The sequence below is a fragment of the Lepisma saccharinum genome, chromosome 1, assembly GCF_977018435.1.
Source record: "Lepisma saccharinum chromosome 1, izLepSacc3.1, whole genome shotgun sequence".
Lineage (NCBI taxonomy): Eukaryota > Metazoa > Arthropoda > Insecta > Zygentoma > Lepismatidae > Lepisma > Lepisma saccharinum.
This window is the reverse complement of record NC_139229.1, coordinates 66593073-66614642: the sequence shown is the minus strand read 5'-3', so window position 1 is coordinate 66614642 and position 21570 is coordinate 66593073. Positions and strand designations below refer to the sequence as shown.

At 39.4% G+C, this 21570-nt stretch overlaps 1 protein-coding gene across 3 annotated transcripts in view; it reads right to left on the bottom strand.

Annotated features, from left to right (window-relative positions):
• LOC145996059 (voltage-dependent calcium channel subunit alpha-2/delta-3-like) overlaps nt 1-21570 on the bottom strand; it is a 117281-nt gene that overhangs the window by 90763 nt on the left and 4948 nt on the right. For 2 of the 3 annotated variants that reach the window (XM_083132280.1, XM_083132289.1), the window contains exon 2: nt 429-510. In XM_083132280.1, the coding sequence (XP_082988406.1) occupies nt 429-510 (82 nt within the window). Of the gene's footprint in view, nt 1-233; nt 339-428; nt 511-21570 lie in introns of those variants that run through there. The other variant, XM_083132299.1, reaches the window with a different exon arrangement.

The following is a 21570-nucleotide window of genomic DNA, read 5'->3' as shown; positions in this document are numbered from 1 at the left end:
ACACAGAGCCAAGGTACCATTTCCTGCATCCATACCCTCCCTATTATCGTCTCCTTCCCCATGTACGATGTGGATATTATATAGTTTTGCCCGACAGAGTGGGATACAATTTTGAAATTTGTGTGTATGTGGAAGCTTCTGATCAGTGTTAAAGTACAGTGAAGTGTAATATTACGATATCTTTACGACCACAACTATTACTATGACTTCGATTCAATGGTACCTCTACTCACCACACCAGTGTTATACATCCCAGATCTTTGACCAAAACTGCCATATACCCGGCGGTAAGGGTCATGAAGAAGAAGAAGAAGGATTGATTCTTATCCAAAGTTCTCACAAAAACGAACACTGTAAATACTGAAAAAAGCATGCAAACATCATTAATATTATCAGGATATATTTTAATTGAAAGTGATGAAACTTACAGCTTGAATTTTGTCAGCTTGTGTTACATTGCGCCCAAGTCTCCATAGTTCGTCTCCTATTTCATTGGCCCAATATTTAACCCTAAATTGAAGAAAGAATAAATAAGAGAGACACATACGTGATAATATTCCAACATCCAATATTCCAATATTTGGCATGGTAATAAATTTATCATATTCAGTATTCGAAATGAACAAAATGCACATTTAGATATTTTTAGGTATCACAATAATCTGTCTATATTAGTCATTTCAATTTCTACCATTAAAATAATATTATTAGGAAAGTGTACTATTTAAGGTTTGTTTATTACAATCAGCATGTAATTTATACTTTTAAAAATACACTGTTTTGTAAAAGTTTAACTTACAGTCCCAAGTTTCCATTCCAATTACAAATTATTGATGAATAATAAAATAATGTTCTGGGAGGGAAATAAGCCAGCCTCCATTGTGGAGTGGTTAGCACACCGAGCTACGACACCAGAGGTCCCAGGTTCAAATCCCAGCCTGGGCATGGATGTTCTGTGTGTGTCCCTTCAACAATTTCATCATATCATTACTCATCCTCATCTTCACGGTTAGCCAAAAGTGGCAGAAGTGCAAAGTAAAATAAACCAAATCAATCAATCAGAGGGAAATGAACTTTCTTTCCCAGACTGAAAACAAATTTAGAAATGTACAGTAGGAGAATGAAAATTCAAAAGGTGCTTTCCCCTTCAATTTGAACAAATCAACTTTCTACATACTGTGATTGTGAAAAACTTTCTGTATGCCTAAAGTTGATTTGCATCCTCAGTGGGGCCTGCTGATAGCGTTGTAGTTACACTGTCTCCTTGTAATCAGTGCTCAAAGTGGGAGAGGGTATGTTATCCCCCACTCAAGAAAATTTTCATAAGGTGAATAATTTGCATAAGCATCCCCCACTTACTACATTCTCTCCATGCCATAGAAGCATCCATCCACTTACCCCAAAACTCGAAAAAGCATCCCCCCAGCTAGGAATTTCCACTTCAACCACTGCTTGTAATAAAGGGATCCACCAGTTCCAGTGATTTATCCACACACCCAAGCACCCCCTAACTGTATCCTAAAATGTCAACACTCCCCTAAAATTGGCCCAATTCATGCCTTTTTAACTAAATTTATACATATAACCCCCCTATATACAAACCTACAATCCCTCCCTCCTGATGAAAAATTCTGTATAAACAACTGGCCAGTTCAATCCTAGATTGAGGCTCATTAACACAGTGGTTTGGATCTCAAATTAAACTGTATGCATTCAAACGATCAAATGAACTTAATGAAATGATCAAACTTTGTTTACATCCTTAGTGAATTGCAGCATTGACAAACTTTGTACATGCTAAAAATAATTTCAAAATATAGGGAAGGGGATGATACTGATGTGAGAGGCCATTTAAAAATTGAGACAAGCCCGAGATGTGCTTTCCAAATCATTAGTTTAAACTACTGTAGAATGTAAGTCATGTGAACGTTTTACCATATCTACAGTATGTACTATGTGATTTATTCAGACATAGTGAGAGCTGTCAGTCTGGTTATTTACAGTAGGCATAGAGAGAGTGTATATTTAATATTTAATGTAATTTCAAATTAAACAATACATCCAAGATAAGGCACGTATCCATGGGGGCTCGGGGGCTCAAGTCGAGCTTCGAAATCCTAGACTATTTAATTTAAATAGTGTGTAGTGATAATTAATTTCACTTCCTTAGCAGAACTAAATATCTTGTGTAATAAGTTGTAATATGCTGAGAAATTCATCTTCAGGGCTTCAACCCCATCCCCCCTACTATTTCGCATTTAGATGATGGTTGGCGGTGTATACTCTGGGTCATCTAGGTAATCTGAGATGACCCAGCTATAATTTTTTAAAAAAGGTTTTATTTTTATTTCTTCGCAATATTCTTCCGAACCAATCTTTGATTCATCCATTTCTTTGCTTCCAGCGCACGAATGCTTTCAACCGTTTGCCGCTGAATGTCCGAGAGGCTTTCTCCAGCTGGAGAATTCTTGGCAGGGTGAGATTCCACCGGCTCCCTTTAAATCCCTTGGCGGGGAGGCAGGGGAGAGGGGAAGGAAACACTGCTTCTCAGGCACCGTGATTCCGTGGCCAGGGTAACCTCCATCAGTCTCACTCTCCACCCCAGAGTCTTTGCCGTTCCCTCGGCTGGCACCTTCTTCTGCCATTCTTCTCCGATGGCCTTTGTATCGTAGGAGCTGTGTTGTTTACGACAGAGAAATTTCTCAGGAACAGGAATTCTGGGTTCACAAATTACGTACTGAAAAGGGAAGTAGGTAAAATAAAATATATCTGAAAGTGCACAAACAACAGGGAAATCTGAACAACATTTCCGAACCAATTCTATGTTAATTCTCATTTTACATTTGCTTCTGTCTTCCCCATCTCTGCTATTTGAATAGAATTTTTCAAAGGGAAAAGCTTAACTACTGAAGATGAAGCTCGGAAGTTGAGGAAAAATCCTTTTTTTTTCCTAGTGTCCGAAGACGAGGCCCAATATATGTTCATTTTGGGTCATTGTAGGCCAGAAAAAGGTGGGGTTTATTTGTCATTTTTTGCCTTTTTCGGCGTTTTTTTTGGCTCATTCGTCCTTTTTTAGGTCTTAACGGCTTTTTTTTTTTGCAACTTCACCTTCTTTCGACTACGTTTTTACTGCCCATTCTCAATTCGAATCATCATCAGTTCTTCACCTCTTGAACATCCTTTCTGTAGTAAAGAAATAAGAAAAAGAGAAATAAATATATTTGAACCATCCCTGAAACGAGAGAAAAACATTTTTGGACGACTGAAGCAGGTACGGTACAAGATCCTTTAACCGTAACTTGTCTGGAAGGTCGCGCTGTAAGTGGCAACTTTATCTTGTTTTGAAGCTTTCAGCACCTTGTATACGACCAGACAGCACGCGCCCGCAAAGATCTCAAGTCAGATAAGGAGGTGCCGCGCAGAGGGAGGGGGTGGGAAGGTTAAAACTGAAGTTATTAATTAATTTGGATTACATTTATACGTCCTTTTTCCGTTTTAGGTCTTTTTTAATATTTATAGGTCTTTTTTTGGCAATTTATAGGTCTTCAACTTCCAAGCACTAGTAATTAAATATATTATAATTTAAACTAGAAATTCAAGAAATTACACCGACCTCCGTGGCGGAGTGCTTAGCACAGCTTCCAACGACGCCAGAGGTCCAGGGTTCGAATACCGGCCTGAGCATGAGTGTTCTATGTAAATGTCCGTCCCTTCATCAATTTCATATCACTCGTCGTGATTAGCCAAAAGTGGCAGAAAAACGACGACAATTAACAATTTAGTCAATCGATCAATGAAGTAATTAAACTATTTATATGCTTACTTTTTTCCATTTTTGTATTTTAAAATGCGTGATTATTTTCTCTTTGTAGCCTTCAAAACCAGTGAAAGTACCTCTTTCACGGAAATTAATAACTTTTGGAAGGGAAAGCTATCAGACATAAATTATATCTATACATATATATTAGTTAATTTACGTTGCCTTTCCCCCTCTTTAGATTAATAGTGATCATAAAGATGTATTAATGTAATATATATATATATATATATATATATATATATATATATATATATATATATACACGTGTATATATACACACACACAGGGAGGTTATTTCAGTCGTTTACCGCGACAAGCCGGCCGCTCAGCGGCCCCTTCAGGCAACAGGTCCCGGCAAATTGCGTTGCAGGAAGTCCGTAACAGAAACAGCTTCTTTTGTAATGTTTCCACTTTTCACAATTACAGTTACAATTACAATTGAAATAAGCACGTACCTTGTCGCAAAGATGCTGGAAAAAGTGCCCTTAATCTTAGATTAGACATCGCTACTTTATCCTCAGTTGTCGCGAGAGCGCCTGCAGCTTATCGGGGAGTTGTCAGTCGCGAGAGGGCGCTTCTGCATCTGTCGGCAGTGATGCCAACCGTAGGGACATGTCCCTACGCATAGGGACTTTTCACTATATTTCGCCCGCGTAGGGACGTAGGTACAGATTTGCCAAATGAGGGAAATCTTTCGGTAAATAATGAGCAATCGTGCCGATCGCGGACCACTCAATTTAACTTATTTAGCAATTTCTACACGTGACCCCCAAATTTTAACTTCAAATTCGTGATTAGGAGGCCTCAATTAGTGAGTATGCGAAATATTACAAAAATCGGGGAGGGGTCCTGTATTGTAAATTCGCTCCTTCATTAATTGTGGAAGCACCGAGCAGAAATATTTGGTAAGTAAATGTGTATATTTTATCTTCTGTTTTGCACGCTCATGAGGTGTTTTTTTTAGTCGCTTTACTTGGTAGAATTATCCCCTTAGGAATTCGCTTCTTCGGTTTCCAGTGTTCCTTAGAATCTCAGAATTTCAGAATTCAAAAGGTTTGAAAATTCTAGCTCGATCATTCCAGGATTGTCTCCCTGTTGTATTTTTGTGAAACTGCGAATACATTTTTGAAAATGTGTTACAAATTGGGTTTCTGAACTTCCATTAATCCAACACGCCAGAAGTTTCGGGGGGGTTTGAACCCTAACCCCCCACCTATAAATACGGTCATACCCGTGAGCATAAGAATAGCTAAATAGTGTTACTTCTCTCTGAGGTCTAAAACTAAGCCATCAGTCCTGAGCATGATGTTTAAAACAACAGTAAACTTTTTAAAAAATGTAAATGGCCAACAAATAAAAGTTCCTCCCTTCCCACGAGAGGAATGGTTAATTCACTCCACAGTTTGCAGCGTTAAAGCCGTAAGAGCAGAAAACTGCTGGTATATCGAGACGATACTTCTCTGTCTCTAGTCTCGTCTTTTTCTGTCTTTTCACACATAAAATATAAATTAGTGAAACAAACTTAAGGAGAAAAGTAAAATTTAATAGTCTTTTGATTCTACATCTGGCAGCTCAGTGCGGTGAATCCGACGCGACCTTGCAGTCGGTGTACTTTCTGCAAATGATTTACATGTGTATATGCACAGTTGTATCGCTTGGTGCGGAAGGAAATCCAAACTCATAGGTAACTACAATTTCCAGAGTAAATGCCGAAACACACCTCCTGCATACTACTCTAAACAATAACTGTCCTGTCTGTTCCTACGGAGATACTTGATTTTCAGAGACCTGACACCGATGTCACGTGCTTCTTGCTGTTAACGGAAACTTGAGTGCACGTTCACAAATCTAGTTTTTTTTTGTTTTGTTTTTTTTTTTTTCAAAAAAAAATTCGGGGGGCAAAAAGCCAAGCTTGCCCCTCCTCTGTGATTTATCCACATCAGGCAATACTAATAGCACTTGTGGGTAGAGGCGGAAAAACCAAGGGAGGAACTTTTGTTTCTTGGCCATTTAGATTTATTAAAAGTTTACTGTTTATATTAAACGTCATGTTCAGGGCTGATGGTTTAGTTTTAGACCTCAGAAAGAGGTAACACCATTTATTCTTATGTTCCCGTGTAATATAGCCTATATATACCGCGTGAGGCACCTAAAAGTACCACCTGAAATAGCGAAGAAACCAGAAACAGTAGCGATGTGAGGTTTGCGGGAAACAATAATATCAAATGGGGCTCGTAAATCGGAGGTATGGGGTGGGTCGAAAAATATCGACAAATGGGGCATCTGGAGCAAAGTCATATTTTTTTTAATGGAACGATATACAATAACATGCATAATATAAAAGAGCACACGCAGAGAAACACAACGCCGTTGGTCTCATGCATCTACTGCACATAGGAACGAAGATATGGCCATGTGAAAATATGTAAACAAACTAACAAGTGGCCCACTTGACCGTCAGTACCACGGCATGTAAGACTTCTCAGGTGCCTGACAGAACTGCCTTTACGCAGAGCAAGTTTTGATAGCAGGTCCACGAGATCGTGTTAGTTCATAGCAAGCAGTCGTAGTGGTAAGAGCGAAGATTATGGTGTTCACAAACATAGAAAAAGCGGACATGATCCTGATTTATGGGGAATGCCGAAAGAATGCCTCAGAAGCCTACCGTGTGTACGCAGAGAGATATCCGGACAGACGACAGCCATCTCGACGTCTGTTTGGTAAGGTAAAAAAAAAAAAAAAAGTAAAGTGCTCCCCTGTGCTTAGCACAACGCCATGAAGGCGTATAGGGGGTGTGGGGGTAACGCCCCACACTTTCTTGATCCGGTCGTGAGTGGGGGTGATGTGATCAGCATCACGCACCTGACCGCCTGAACCCCCCAGGGTTTCCCCCAGGTACCCATGTTATTCGACGCTGGGTGGGCGCCGGGGCCGCTTCCATCGTTAGAAAAGTTCCCGGATTTGAACCGGCCGGGGATCGAACCCGGGACCTTGAGCATGGTAGTCAGACGCGTTACCGACTGAGCCACCGCACACCGGAAGTGTAACACCACGAGCATGTGTGCGGAACAAGCCAACTACAGGTGAGGCAGGTGCAACAAATGTTCTCGCCGCTGTTGCTGTGAATCCGCACGTTAGCTCCCGTGAAATTGCCAGGGATGCTGGGATGAGTCAGCGAAGTGTATTGCGCATTCTGCACACACACAAGTTTCACCCATATCATATCTCCCTCCATCAGGAACTTCACGGGAATGATTTTGTGGACCGTGTTCGGTTTTGCACATGGATGTTACGACACGACACACCCGATTTGTCACGTATCCTCTTCACTGACGAGGCAACTTTTACCAATCATGGAAATGTCAACCTAAGGAACATGCACTATTGGTCGGTGTCAAATCCACATTGGCTTCGCCAAGTGGAACGCCAGCGCCCATGGAGTGTGAACGTGTGGTGTGGTATAGTGGGTGAACATCTCATTGGCCCTTTTTTATACAAGGGACACTGAATGCTGACCGATACATACAGGTTTTACAACATGAACTGCCTGTACTATTGGAGGACATACCACTTCAGACAAGGAGGGAAATGTGGTACAGTCATGTTCAAAAAATCTGTCGCGTGGATTTTTTCTAAGTCCAACGTCTTACGAAATTATGTTGGTAGCTCTGAAACAAGGAAGTGTTGTGAAATATACGATCCTCCAATCAGAGTGAAGTTCGATTCTGAGGAGCAGGAGGCGTGACTCACGGTCTTGTCCACAGGAAGTTCAACCAATGCAGCATTTCCAAATATGAGATAACGTCCCCATTGGTTAAATATTATTTCAATAATGCGAATCGGCAGAAAGATTGCGCAAAAGTTTACTTTGTCGTTTTAATACTTTTAATCGTTTCAAATTAGTATTAAATTGTCCCAATTATAGTTCAAGAGCTTAATATAATGTATTCATGTATGTGTTTGACAATCATATATCACTCATTAGAACAATTTTCACATTGTTTTCACTACGGGAGATGACATTTCATTTACATTTACGATAAAATAGTGGTTTGGGTGTAATAACAGTTTTCATTAATTAATTTAGAGATGCGTTTTCATTTGTTGAGTTAATGATTAGGTTAATTCGTTATTTCTCGCAAAAAGAGGGAACCACAGCTGAAAGAAAATACACAACTTGTATTATTTAGGTCAAGAGTTCGTTTTAACATCACTTTTTGCACACATAGGCTAATCACGACTCGGGATACATTTAAATTGGAATCTGAAACATTATGCGACCTGACTGGAACTCGGAAAAGGACACACCGATTACAAGACGTCGATACATTACCACTTGGTCTGGCGAACGCCAATAATAATGAGGGGTTGTGGGAGTGGGAGAGGGGTGACGGAAAGTAGAAAATAAATAGTATTTTTGGGAGTATTTAATGTTATATTTATACACATACAAACCTAAGAAAATATTTATTTTTATACATGTGTGTGGGGGTAGGGGAAGGGGGAAAAGAGAGGGACAGAAAGATATTGGGAGAGACGGGACGAAGAGGTGATTGTGGAAAATGTTTTATTTGACGTTCAGTAATAAAAACAATCAAATCAATGATGATTATCTTATAAATACCATATTTAATGTAAATTTGTTTTAAAAATGGGGGCGGAGAGCTGTTTGTTTTACGTTCAGTGCAGGATAACAAGTGGAGACACATAGTGGTTCGTATCTCACTTTAAACTATAGGTCCAGGCCCCATTAGCCTATCTGTGTATAACGTGGATTTAGAATTCAGTATAAAATAACGTCGATCTAGTATTTTGGATTTTAGATGCGTTGAGACCACTAAAATTTCCAATTCTTATAAGAAGAAACCTGTCCTCATATTACCATTTTGAAAGAGATAGAGTTAATTGTATAATCTTTCGTTGTTAGTTTCAAAGAAGACTAATTCAAATAGTAACAATGGGAACGAATAAAGCTTACGGAAAGTTTTTGCCACCGTGCGGATTTGAACCTACGACAATTAGAGTGACAACCCAGTGCGATAACCACTACCCCACGAGTTCGTTCCTTCTTACGGCATGATTATGAGTTAAGACCAATTCGTTCAATATGCATTAGAAATATAATCCCCACCCGCCTCTTTATAAACAACACACCCAAACGCTCCTTTGTAGCAAATGAAATAAAGGTGGTATGAATGTCACAAAACATTTAAGCAAAATCTACTATATTTACGACGCAATCGTTTTACATGGAGAGGCTACAGCTTCGAGAATTGAGGTTGTGGTTTGACTGTAATTGTAGGATACCCCATATCGATAAGCCAAGGCTCTAGTGTACACTTGATTGGTTCATTTGTAGTGACGTGCTCAGGAATTTGTAAAGAGGTATGTGAATATAAAAATGTGTTAATGCAAATTTTTTAAACATTGAACTCATAATTTAATATCTCTCTGTCCATCTCATTATCCTACTTAGGAACTAATTAGTATTGCAGGAGTTATACTGAAAAGAAATCTCACGTGACAATGACGGGAAATTAGATTTACGGAAGGAATAGTTTTCATATTTTTAAACCTCGAAGGGCCATGGGCTATCTCCCGACTGTCAGTCTCCCTTCCACAATCCTACCTAGAGTTATCTTCAACTGGCAACGAGGTGACGTTGGTCAGCACGTCGAACCCTCAGCCGTTATAGAAGATATCTGAAACCAGGTTACACCAGTCACTCGTAGCTCCCCAATTTCTTCACGATGGTGGGTTGCCACTGGTCCTATACAGATAACAGGCCGAGAACCCAGGACGACTCGAATCCTTGCCGTCCCGCTGCAGTCGGAATCCAAAGCACAGAGTCTTAGACCGCACCGTTACAGAAGAGGAGAGTTTTCATATTTTGTTTCTTATAAATGTCGACAATACATTAAATATATTACGCACCAAAAATTAGTGTAAAAAAATAGCCGGTTCTATAAGAGATTCGAACCTTCGATCTTCACTCAACTAGGCCGCTATTTTTAACAATTTCCCATTTTCTCACTCAATAACCTTCGTTGAACGTTTGTCTTAAGAGTCGTTAGCAATCTTGTAAATCTTATTAACCTATCTGCTGTCTATCACAAATGTATTTTACAACCTGGAGTACATTTTGATGTCTGCAATTTAGAACTTGACTTTCGTGGTAAGTAATTCTCTACCGTCTACTATAATAAATAAATCAAAGTCTACATATCTCATATTTTGTAAATGCGAAATGTCATTGTTAAATGTTAGAAACTATTTCTTATTCCACCGTTAGTTTCAGATTAGCCACAGCATTCTAGAAACCAGCGTGAAACGTGTTTCCCACACTTCCAAGGTCAGGTGAACCCTTATCAGTTGCATTGGATGCCTGTGAACATGTTACTTCATACGTCATGGTACTGTGGTGGATTTCTTCCCCTCCCCCTTTTACCTTGAACGGAAGTTATCCCCGACTGGGCACGACGAATCAATCACAGAAAAGCAGACTGTCTAGTAAATCGCATGCCATGTATTATTTTGAGCTCCTAGGTTTTGGAAAGTGAAATAAAAAAAGTATGTAACATTAATTCATAATGGTTGACTTCTTTCGGTATTATTTCATGACTCTTTTCTACTTACTCCAATGAAACTTTTGTCTACTGTTTTCAGTAGATCAATAGGTGTTTTGAAACATCTATGTTAAGATTTTTTAAATTTTAATTACAATTTGTGTGCCTGAAAACTTAGGGTATTTTACACCCGTCACGCTATACGGGGTCCAGCCCCTTATCATGACAAAAATAAAAGCGTGTCTGAAAACTAAAATATCCTTACCTGGGTTAAAAGCTCAGCCTGTAAAGCGACAGACAGTCAGCACAAACAAGGACAACAACACACAGTCCTACAAAGATTATACTAATAGTAGGTCCAGTCACCAGAGCCTCGTTAGTCTGCAAAATGCAGTTCAGGGTGTACTACATGGTTGGTTTAAATTTTAAATAGATATAAAAACAAATTGTTAGTGAGGAGGAATAAAAAGTTATATTTACAGCTAACATGCTGAGCTAAACACACTACAAGGGTGTAAGGGATGACCTTCCACGAAGTATGTACACCCAATTGTTGCTTCCACGTAGTACACCCTGGACTTCAGTTTGCAGACGAACGAGGTTCTGGCGACTGGCCCCATGGCGAGTATAATTTTCTGTGTTGTCCTGTGTTTGGTCCTTGTGGGTGCTGAGTGCCTCTTTACAGCCTCAGCTTTTAACCGAATTCAGAATATTTTAATATTTTAGTTACAACACGACGTTACAGTTATGTTATTTTAGTTCTGGTAAGGGGCTGGACCCCGTATAAAGTGACAGGTGCAAAATAGCCTAAGTGCTGACGCACCCAAAATTTTGAATTCAAATTGAAATTCAAACACACTACATGCAATATTACATGTAGTACTGAAGAGAATATTTCACTTCTAGTTCCTCAACTGTAATTACACATTAGGCCTACTGAAAGTGTTCAGTAGGAAATCATTGATTTTGAGTAGATTTCCGAGACACACAGTAGAGTACTACAATTGATAACAGTAGATCCTGTCTACTGTAAACAGTAGAAATTACGTAGGTTTATAACGACGATGAGAATGAAACAGAGGTAAAAACAATGATAATGAAATGCAGAAGCGACCTGGAGCAAACAGGAACGTAGAATGTCTGGCAGCGAGACGCAAGTGTTGATCAAGCAATTGTAGCATCAAATTTAGCTTAGAGCTCATAATTGATATTTCTACATGAGCTCAACATACAAGTTACATACAATGAGAGAATTGAATTGAGTTTACATCTCACGTGATATGAGTCGAAACTATTGTTGCAATTTGAACTGTGAAGTGAATCAATATTCAATTCGATTAACTAGTGAATGATGATGTGCTGAGATTTTGTAACGAGATGTGCCAAATGGCTGACAGTATAATAACTTATGGACACATTGATTTAATATATTTGAACAATCTTATAACGTACGACTTTGCATGAAATTTTATTACTTGCATCTACATCACTTCATTGCAAAGGCTACAAGGCATTTTATGGGTTGCAAAATTCTGTGTTCGATTCACCGTTCGGTTAACTCTGCGATTTTTATTTCTTATTAAACCGAAAAATTATTTATTGCATTTTACTTATTACGAAAATTCGTATATTATTTGCTTTGCGAAATGTAGAGAATATATTGTTTTTCATGCTTTTTACAAGAATACAACTATGCATGGTGAACAAAAAATAATGTAATATAAATACTATTCACAAAAGGATGTCAATAGTATTTATTTGTTTTGTTTCTTGATAATTTTCCCTAAAATAAAAATGTATAACTTTCGCTGTACATGACATTTCGTCGAATATGACACATGGATCATTTTTATGCAAATCCTAGTAAAATGATGAGAAATTCAAAAACATATTCTGAAAAATTATTTTAAAAAATAACATTGAAAAATCATTAGAAAGGAGTGTTATTTTTTAAAAAATATATACATCATTTTTATTTCTTTCAATTATTAATTAAATACAATACTTAGTTCCTATATATAATAATAATAGGGGTAATCGAACAGAAGTCAAACTTATAATCTTCGGCGTGTAATACTGATAGCCTATCACCAAACCACTTTACCATCATAAAATAAATTGAAGTTTTTTTCTCGGAAATTACTGGCTAGTGCACGCTGGAACCTTGCCATACGAATATCTACCCTACCACTACAAAAAGCCACGTCACAACCTCAACTCTCCAAGCTGTAGCCTCTCCATGTAAAACGATTGCGTCGTAAATATAGTAGATTTTGCTTAAATGTTTTGTGACATTCATACCACCTTTATTTCATTTGCTACAAAGGAGCGTTTGGGTGTGTTGTTTATAAAGAGGCGGGTGGGGATTATATTTCTAATGCATATTGAACGAATTGGTCTTAACTCATAATCATGCCGTAAGAAGGAACGAACTCGTGGGGTAGTGGTTATCGCACTGGGTTGTCACTCTAATTGTCGTAGGTTCAAATCCGCACGGTGGCAAAAACTTTTCGTAAGCTTTATTCGTTCCCATTGTTACTATTTGAATTAGTCTTCTTTGAAACTAACAACGAAAGATTATACAATTAACTCTATCTCTTTCAAAATGGTAATATGAGGACAGGTTTCTTCTTATAAGAATTGGAAATTTTAGTGGTCTCAACGCATCTAAAATCCAAAATACTAGATCGACGTTATTTTATACTGAATTCTAAATCCACGTTATACACAGATAGGCTAATGGGGCCTGGACCTATAGTTTAAAGTGAGATACGAACCACTATGTGTCTCCACTTGTTATCCTGCACTGAACGTAAAACAAACAGCTCTCCGCCCCCATTTTTAAAACAAATTTACATTAAATATGGTATTTATAAGATAATCATCATTGATTTGATTGTTTTTATTACTGAACGTCAAATAAAACATTTTCCACAATCACCTCTTCGTCCCGTCTCTCCCAATATCTTTCTGTCCCTCTCTTTTCCCCCTTCCCCTACCCCCACACACATGTATAAAAATAAATATTTTCTTAGGTTTGTATGTGTATAAATATAACATTAAATACCCCCAAAAATACTATTTATTTTCTACTTTCCGTCACCCCTCTCCCACTCCCACAACCCCTCATTATTATTGGCGTTCGCCAGACCAAGTGGTAATGTATCGACGTCTTGTAATCGGTGTGTCCTTTTCCGAGTTCCAGTCAGGTCGCATAATGTTTCAGATTCCAATTTAAATGTATCCCGAGTCGTGATTAGCCTATGTGTGCAAAAAGTGATGTTAAAACGAACTCTTGACCTAAATAATACAAGTTGTGTATTTTCTTTCAGCTGTGGTTCCCTCTTTTTGCGAGAAATAACGAATTAACCTAATCATTAACTCAACAAATGAAAACGCATCTCTAAATTAATTAATGAAAACTGTTATTACACCCAAACCACTATTTTATCGTAAATGTAAATGAAATGTCATCTCCCGTAGTGAAAACAATGTGAAAATTGTTCTAATGAGTGATATATGATTGTCAAACACATACATGAATACATTATATTAAGCTCTTGAACTATAATTGGGACAATTTAATACTAATTTGAAACGATTAAAAGTATTAAAACGACAAAGTAAACTTTTGCGCAATCTTTCTGCCGATTCGCATTATTGAAATAATATTTAACCAATGGGGACGTTATCTCATATTTGGAAATGCTGCATTGGTTGAACTTCCTGTGGACAAGACCGTGAGTCACGTCTCCTGCTCCTCAGAATCGAACTTCACTCTGATTGGAGGATCGTATATTTCACAACACTTCCTTGTTTCAGAGCTACCAACATAATTTCGTAAGACGTTGGACTTAGAAAAAATCCATGCGACTGATTTTTTGAACATGACTGTACCAACATGACGGGTGCCCAGCTCACAGTGCAAGACGCGCTACAGCATGTGTGGAAAATACATTTCCAAGTCGTTGGATTGGACGTGGAGGGCCTGTCAAATGGCCGGCTCGTTCCCCAGATTTGCCACCGTTAGACTTTTTCCTGTGGGGAAAGCTGAAGGACATTGTCTACCGGGATGTGCCAACAAACCCAAGGGGATATGCAACACCGCATTACTGCGGCCTGTAGGGACATTCTGTGCATTCGAGATGCTACATTCTGTGCAACGATCTTTGCATGGGCACCTCGTTGCCTGTATCGCAGCTGACGGCCACCACTTTAAACACACACTTTGACAGGTTTTCGCTTCTTACGCAGTGGTTCTTCGACATACTGTCATGGTCATTTTCATTATGCTGTAACACTGTCAAATACATGGTGCTGACGATGTCTACTGTATTTTTCTTTCTTTAACACGTTCTGTCTTCATCTTGTCCAATGGCTTCCGACATCTCATACTTGTACATGCCGTGGTACTGACGGTCAAGTGGGCCACTTGTTAGTTTGTTTACATATTTTCACATGGCCATATCTTCGTTCCTATGTGCAGTAGATGCATGAGACCAACGGCGTTGTGTTTCTCTGCGTGTGCTCTTTTATATTATGCATGTTATTGTATATCGTTCCATTTAAAAAAATATGGCTTTGCTCCAGATGCCCCATTTGTCGATATTTTTCGACCCACCCCATACCTCCGATTTACGAGCCCCATTTGATATTATTGTTTCCCGCAAACCTCATATCGCTACTGTTTCTGGTTTCTTCGCTATTTCAGGTGGTACTTTTAGGTGCCTCACGCGGTATATATTTACTCGTACATATAGCACCGAGCCATGAAGGCACATTTAGGGTATGTGAGGGTAGGACCCACACATTCTCGATCTCGGACATTTTGGAGGTGATGTGATCAGCACCATGCTCCAGACGCCTCCCCGTGTTGCCCCCAGGTAACCATTAATTTTAGGCTCGACGAGCCCTGGAGCCGCTATATCCTGGGACAAGGCTGAAAAAATTCCGACCTTAAATCATCCACCGCGAAAATCGAACCCGGGTCTCCGCGTGGCAGTCAGACACCCTACCGACTAGACCATCGTGTTGTCTCGAATTTTGTCTCAAATTTTTTCCACCTCCAACTTTTTACCTAGAAGGGTCAAGTTTCACCTGCCTCCCAGGTTCGGAGGCCTTTAGTGTTGCCCACGGGACGAGACGGGACAGGCTTTTAAAAATTTGAGACGAGACGAGATTGACCATGTGTCATAAGACAAACGAATATTTTCGAGACGAGACAGCATTTCCACGAGGCTCCACGAGACGAGACAGGCCAAAGTCTCGTCTCGTGGGCAACACTAGAGGCCTTGCTTCCGTATAATTGTAGTTGTAGATGAAAAAGAACATAGATTTAAAATTTAGCTCCTCTCTGCCCACTTCCCATCGGGGTACGCTGGGTTTATTTCACACCGATCGCACCTGTACGTACAGAACACCCAGAGGTTCGATATACAGCGTGTTCAAAAAGTGACGCAACCTTATGGGAAATCTCATGAATTGTTCTTGTCTCGTTATAGGTGCTAAATAACTGAGCAGCCATGAGCTATACTTTGCAACAGCGTATATTCATTGTGACAGAGTACATCCGCACCAGCAGTTATGCTTTGACCCAGAGAAGTACGGACCAGATGCTCTAAACAAATCCTCCATCAAGTGGCTGTACGACAAGTTCCAGGTGAAGGGAAGTGTAGTGGACGCATCGAGAAGCGGTCGATCAAGGTTGTTAACAGAAGAAAAGTTGACCATGTGCGAGCTGCATATGTTGTGAGTCCAAAAAAACCAGTGCGGAGCCTTTCAAGCCAGTCGGGGCTCTCCATTGGCAGTGCCCAGGCGCGGTTGGCCTTATAGCGCACAGGATCAGTGAACCCCCAGTAATATATGTCATTTACCTCGAGAATGGACAATAAACAATGTCTTTACCTTTTGACAATTTTTCGCTAAAATTTCTCCACAAGAAGTCATGTATTTGTGTCCGTAACAAGGCAAATTCTTTTGCTGAGAAAGAGAAACCGCGAGTCGGCCGCCCTCGTGCAGACCCTCTGCTGAACCCCCACAGGAGAGCTCTTGCCATAGGGAAGGTTCGGGCGGCAGGCAGAAGCTGGGGATACTTATATGGACAAAATATATGGCAAGGGATACTGAGGAACCTCGATCTCCAACCAATGGTCATGCACAGTCCGTGCTCTTTCAGAAGCCGCAGCAGAAGCCTGAAGGCACCGTCCTCGCTGCGAGTGAGACCCAGCTGGTTCTACCTTTCAGTGTTGCCCTGTGAGGTTCAAGTTTGAAGCGCATTCCTTACACATTCAATCTTCTCTGTTCAATCATTTTTGTACCGAACGTATTGGCATTATTGCAAAATTGTGGCAGAGAAGGATGAGTAGAAATGAATGAAAGCTGGAATTAGACACGATGAATTAAAATAAAAGAAATACATTACTAAAATAATTCGTGCATGCATTCAGACATTTTCCTTAAAGATGGAAACACTTCGGATATGTAAAAGTAAAAGAATGCCGCGATCTTAGACAAGAAAGGAAGACGTGACAAACCCTGTCGGTGTCAATGTTTCAAGTTTGTAAGTTTTCGAAGTGCTTGGATAGTTGTTGCAAAATATTGATGCTCCAAAGGATGTTACGTCATTTGATGCATTGTAGGTGTTGCTGTCTGCGCAGGTAAGAAATGACCGCTAAAATGCATTCAATTAACGGAAACATACCCTCTCGTCTGTTGAAAGAAAATTAGAGATACGAGCGACCAACTCCAAATTTGAAGATAGAAAAAAAAAGCTGTAACATTCCAATGAAAGGTTCTCAGGTTTCTAGTACGCATATGCCATTGGTTGCCATTTCCCTTTAATAATTGTAGGACCATTGTGATTAGTCGTTTTATAATTGCAGGCATGGACGTCCGGAAGGGGAAAAGGGGCCACACCCGCCTGGAAAATTACTGTCAACCTAAAACTATTTATTACACACATATAATTTCATTTCAGTCACAGTAATTTATGATGAATATTATAAAGACGTTGCAGGGACTGAAGGAGTGTTTTTTGAGAGAACAGGTACTATTACAAGGAAAAATGTGCCTCGTTTGTCCCCCCTAGAAAAAAATGATCTTGCTTCCCATCCCTGGAACAAATCCTGAGGACGTCCTTGATGCCCATAAATCCCGAAATTTCTTTCATAGATGCACAATTTATTGTACTTAGTTTTAGTCCTAAATTTATACGCACACCTCTACTATGAAACCTCATTCCATGAAAAAATATGTACCAATCTTTTAAGCCCCCCCCCCCATCCCTTTGTTTCCCGAAGAAAGTCTATTTGCGGAAATTGAATATGTGTCATATGACTTCGGTGAACCCCCAGGAAAATAATGCACGAGCCGCGCCTGCAGTGCACACACGGCGTTGCGCAAAGTATTTGAAATTGTACCCCTATAAAGTTAGAGCGGTCCAGCAACTGCTGCCTGAAGACCTGAATACCCGAAAAGACTATTGTCGTTGGTTCATGGAATCCGTAACGCCAGAAGGGAAGGGACTCGATGATTGGTACTGGACTGATGAGGCATGGTTCCACCTGGATGGATACATTAATGCCCAAAATTCTCGGGTATGGGCCAGTGACAGCCCACATGTGATGAAGGAGTTGCCTCTGCATTCACAGAAAATTGGCGTTTGGTGTGCCATACGTAGTCGCGTGTTCATTACATTCTTTGAACAGACAGTAGCCTCTGAACGGTATGCGACAATGGTTAGAGAATTTGTTAACACGTTGGCAGCTGAGAAGTTGGAAGGCACATGGTTTCAACAGCCACAGACCACACAGCTGGGAACACAATGCGTTATTTGGAAGAGTGTTTTTCCAGGACGACTGATCTCAGTGGGGTTATGGCCACCGCGATCTCCAGATTTATCGCCTCCAGACTTCTCCTTGTGGGGTTATTTTAAGGACTCCGTCCACATTACCCATCCGCACAGTATTCCGGAATTGAAAGACAATATTCGTAGCTGTGTTGGTAGCATCTCACAGATAACATTCAAAAGGGTTTTCAGCAACATGGTTCGTCGTGTCTATTTGTGTGAAGAACAAATCGGCAGTCACTTCTAGCACTAAATGTAAAAAAAAGTAATAAGAAATGTTTTCCTATAAGGTTGCGTAACTTTTTGAACACCCTGTAGTAGATACATTTAACTCATATGCGGTCCTATAAAACACATACTTGTATAGTGGATAGTGGTTGTATATAATGCTGTTTGGTAAGCATAGGAACAATATGAGCGTCGGAAAGTGGGATCGAACTGGTTCATATAGTGGAACCACAAGCAAAACAACCTGCGCAGACCCGCGACTCCTGTGCACCGTACTCCTGCGTTGAGGGGAGGGGAAGAGAGGACCATGTTTCCTTATGGCCCGAGCTGAAGGGAAGATGAGAAAGCTGCGCGGGGACTTTTCGTCCAAGGTTTTTTTCCTTGTGGTCGATCTATAGAACTCCCCGAATTGACATCGTTTATTGCAAGTTACAAAATAGCATAATGTTTGTTAGTTTTATTGTTAATAACGGAAATAAAGTCCAGTTAGTTAGTATTCCAACAGAATAACCAAAGAAACACGGCGTTAGATCGAAAATTGAGGTTACAATACAGGCACCAGGTTATTTGAATTTGAATTCAAAATATTGGGTGCGTCAGCACTAAGGCTATTTTGCACCCGTCACATTATACGAGGTCCAGCCCCTTATCGTTACACATAACAACTCTAACGTTGCATAACTAAAATCATAAAATATTAAAATCTTCTGACTTTCGTTAAAAGCTGAGGCTGTAAAGGAGCACTCAGTACAAATAAGGACAAAACACAGGACAACACAAACAAAATTATACTAGCCATGGGGCAGGTCGCCAGAGCCTCGTTAGTCTTCAGTCCAGGGTGTACTAACATGGAAGTGAGGTTGACATTTGGGTGTACTACGTGGAAGGCTACCACTTACACCCCAGGCACCAGGTTATGTTTTACAATTGAATCCAAAGAATAACTGGCTCCACAGTTTTCAAAATTCCAAAAATTAAGTTTTATGTGAATGATCAAACAACATAAACGTTATGACTAAAATTTCTCTCTTATTTTTAAAGCTTTTTCTCGAGGTACCTAAAACTTAATAACAAAATATAATAACTGTTCATTTCGGAATACACTGCATGAAACGTAAAATAAATAAATAACAATAGTTGTGCTGCATATTCACACTTCTGATGGATAGAGTAGAAAAGTCTCCTCAAGGATATAAGGACAGTAATAATAATAATACGTTTGGAATTAATTAGTTTATGAAATTTAAAAATTATTGTTATTATTTCTATTATTCAAATTTCTGGTGACGCCCATGAGAACAATTACGGGTGAACCCCCCGAAAAATTTTCCTGCCTACGGCCATGCTCACGGATGATTTATTTTTACGTTGGGAGGAGGAGTAATTGTTTAGTTTTAGTAGGCAAGGTCGAGGCGTGATAGATATTTTAGACCTCTCAAATCTGAAACATCTGAGAAAGGCCACTGATCTGAAAAGACATGTAAAAAGTTCAGACTGATTTAATTCAAATGCAAGCAGTTGGCGTAGGGTAGTGACTTGCCCCATATTTGACAACTTGGCCCTCTTCAACCATGCCCTATATTTGAAAGTACTCGTTGCAAAACTTTAGCCTACCAAATGCTCTCAAATTACTGATAGTTTCATTTCCTAATCTCAATCTCTGAATAGCAGTCTGATTTGAAAATATCAGTAAAAGGTGAAAGAATCGTTTTTGTACGCCATTTAGAAGCAGAAATATTTTATATGTTAAAATATGAAGAGTATAGTGCCTCAATCTCATCGACTGCCTTCGCGATTAGCCAAAAATGGCAGAGAAGTAAAGTAAAATAAACTAAATCCATCATTAAATTATTTATTTTTAACTCTTTCAATAATGTAATTCTTGTTTAGTATGCGACGTTTGTGTTAAAATTGTACTACGATTTATAAAATGATGAAATGGTAAATAAGAACACGGGCAACTTTCTTTGCAACACATCGATCAGAAAGTTTCAGAAACATGGATTTCCTCAATACGTTTTCACGTGTACTTTGTCCCCTTTTAAAAGTAACGTGTTACTAATCATTAAAGGAATGCCTCCATATCAACATGCTTTACTGCCTGCGAAGTCCTGCGAATTCCATTTAATGGAATTGTAAGTTATGAAATAGTCCATAATAGAGGCCTCTGGTCCTCTTATCTCTCTCTTATGAGGCTTCACCACTGTGGATATTCAATACCCATAGATTTATTATTAATGTAATAAATATATAAATATAACAATACAATATAATAAGCTCTTTAATTATAATTAATATATATATGGGGGGGGGGGAGATGTAAAAATTGGTTGATGGATTTGAAAAACGTAGGTTTGTGAGGCCTTTTGTGTCGCTACGGTGTGAAACGTTGCTATTGATTGGCTCATTCCAAACGACATGTATCGCGTGTTGCTCCCGTCTGAAATCTTCCTAAGCCGTGAAGATCCAAGTCCCAAAGATGGAAAATTAGGGCTTTGTTAATTAAGGTTATGTGCGAAAGCAGGCGACAGCACCCTAAAGGATAATATCCAAACTTGCAGGAAAATCGTATCTTACTTAAGATCCAATACGAAATGATAAAAACTTCTGGTGAGTTGATTTTAAGAAATGTGTCCGAGATAAAGAGTGGCGTGCCCAAGATTTTCGGAAGAAAGAGGGGTTATGCATACTATTTTTTGGTGGCCAGTCCTCATTTTGCCATCTTTTCCTGTCTTTGAAGTTCATATTTTAAGGAATACTTGGTCAAATATGGTTATGACCCCAGATGAGTAAGCACTTTATAATTGGGAGACGAAACAGACATTTTTGAACACTTACGAGAGCTTAGGCCTGAATATGAACAATTTGGTGGGTTTCTGATTTTAAAAGAACTGCAAACATGGGAGGACAAGATACATTAGTAGTGTTCAGGCTCGAATCAAAGAGAAATATTCGAGAACTGTCTGCATCCAGTTCGCACCCCACACTTTGAATCTCGCGTTGTCAAGTAGATTGTCCATCCCGTGCATGTGTAACAGCTTCGTAAAACACTCAAAGACACAATAGATGTTTTCATGCCTGATGAGAAGAAATGGACAAACACACATACT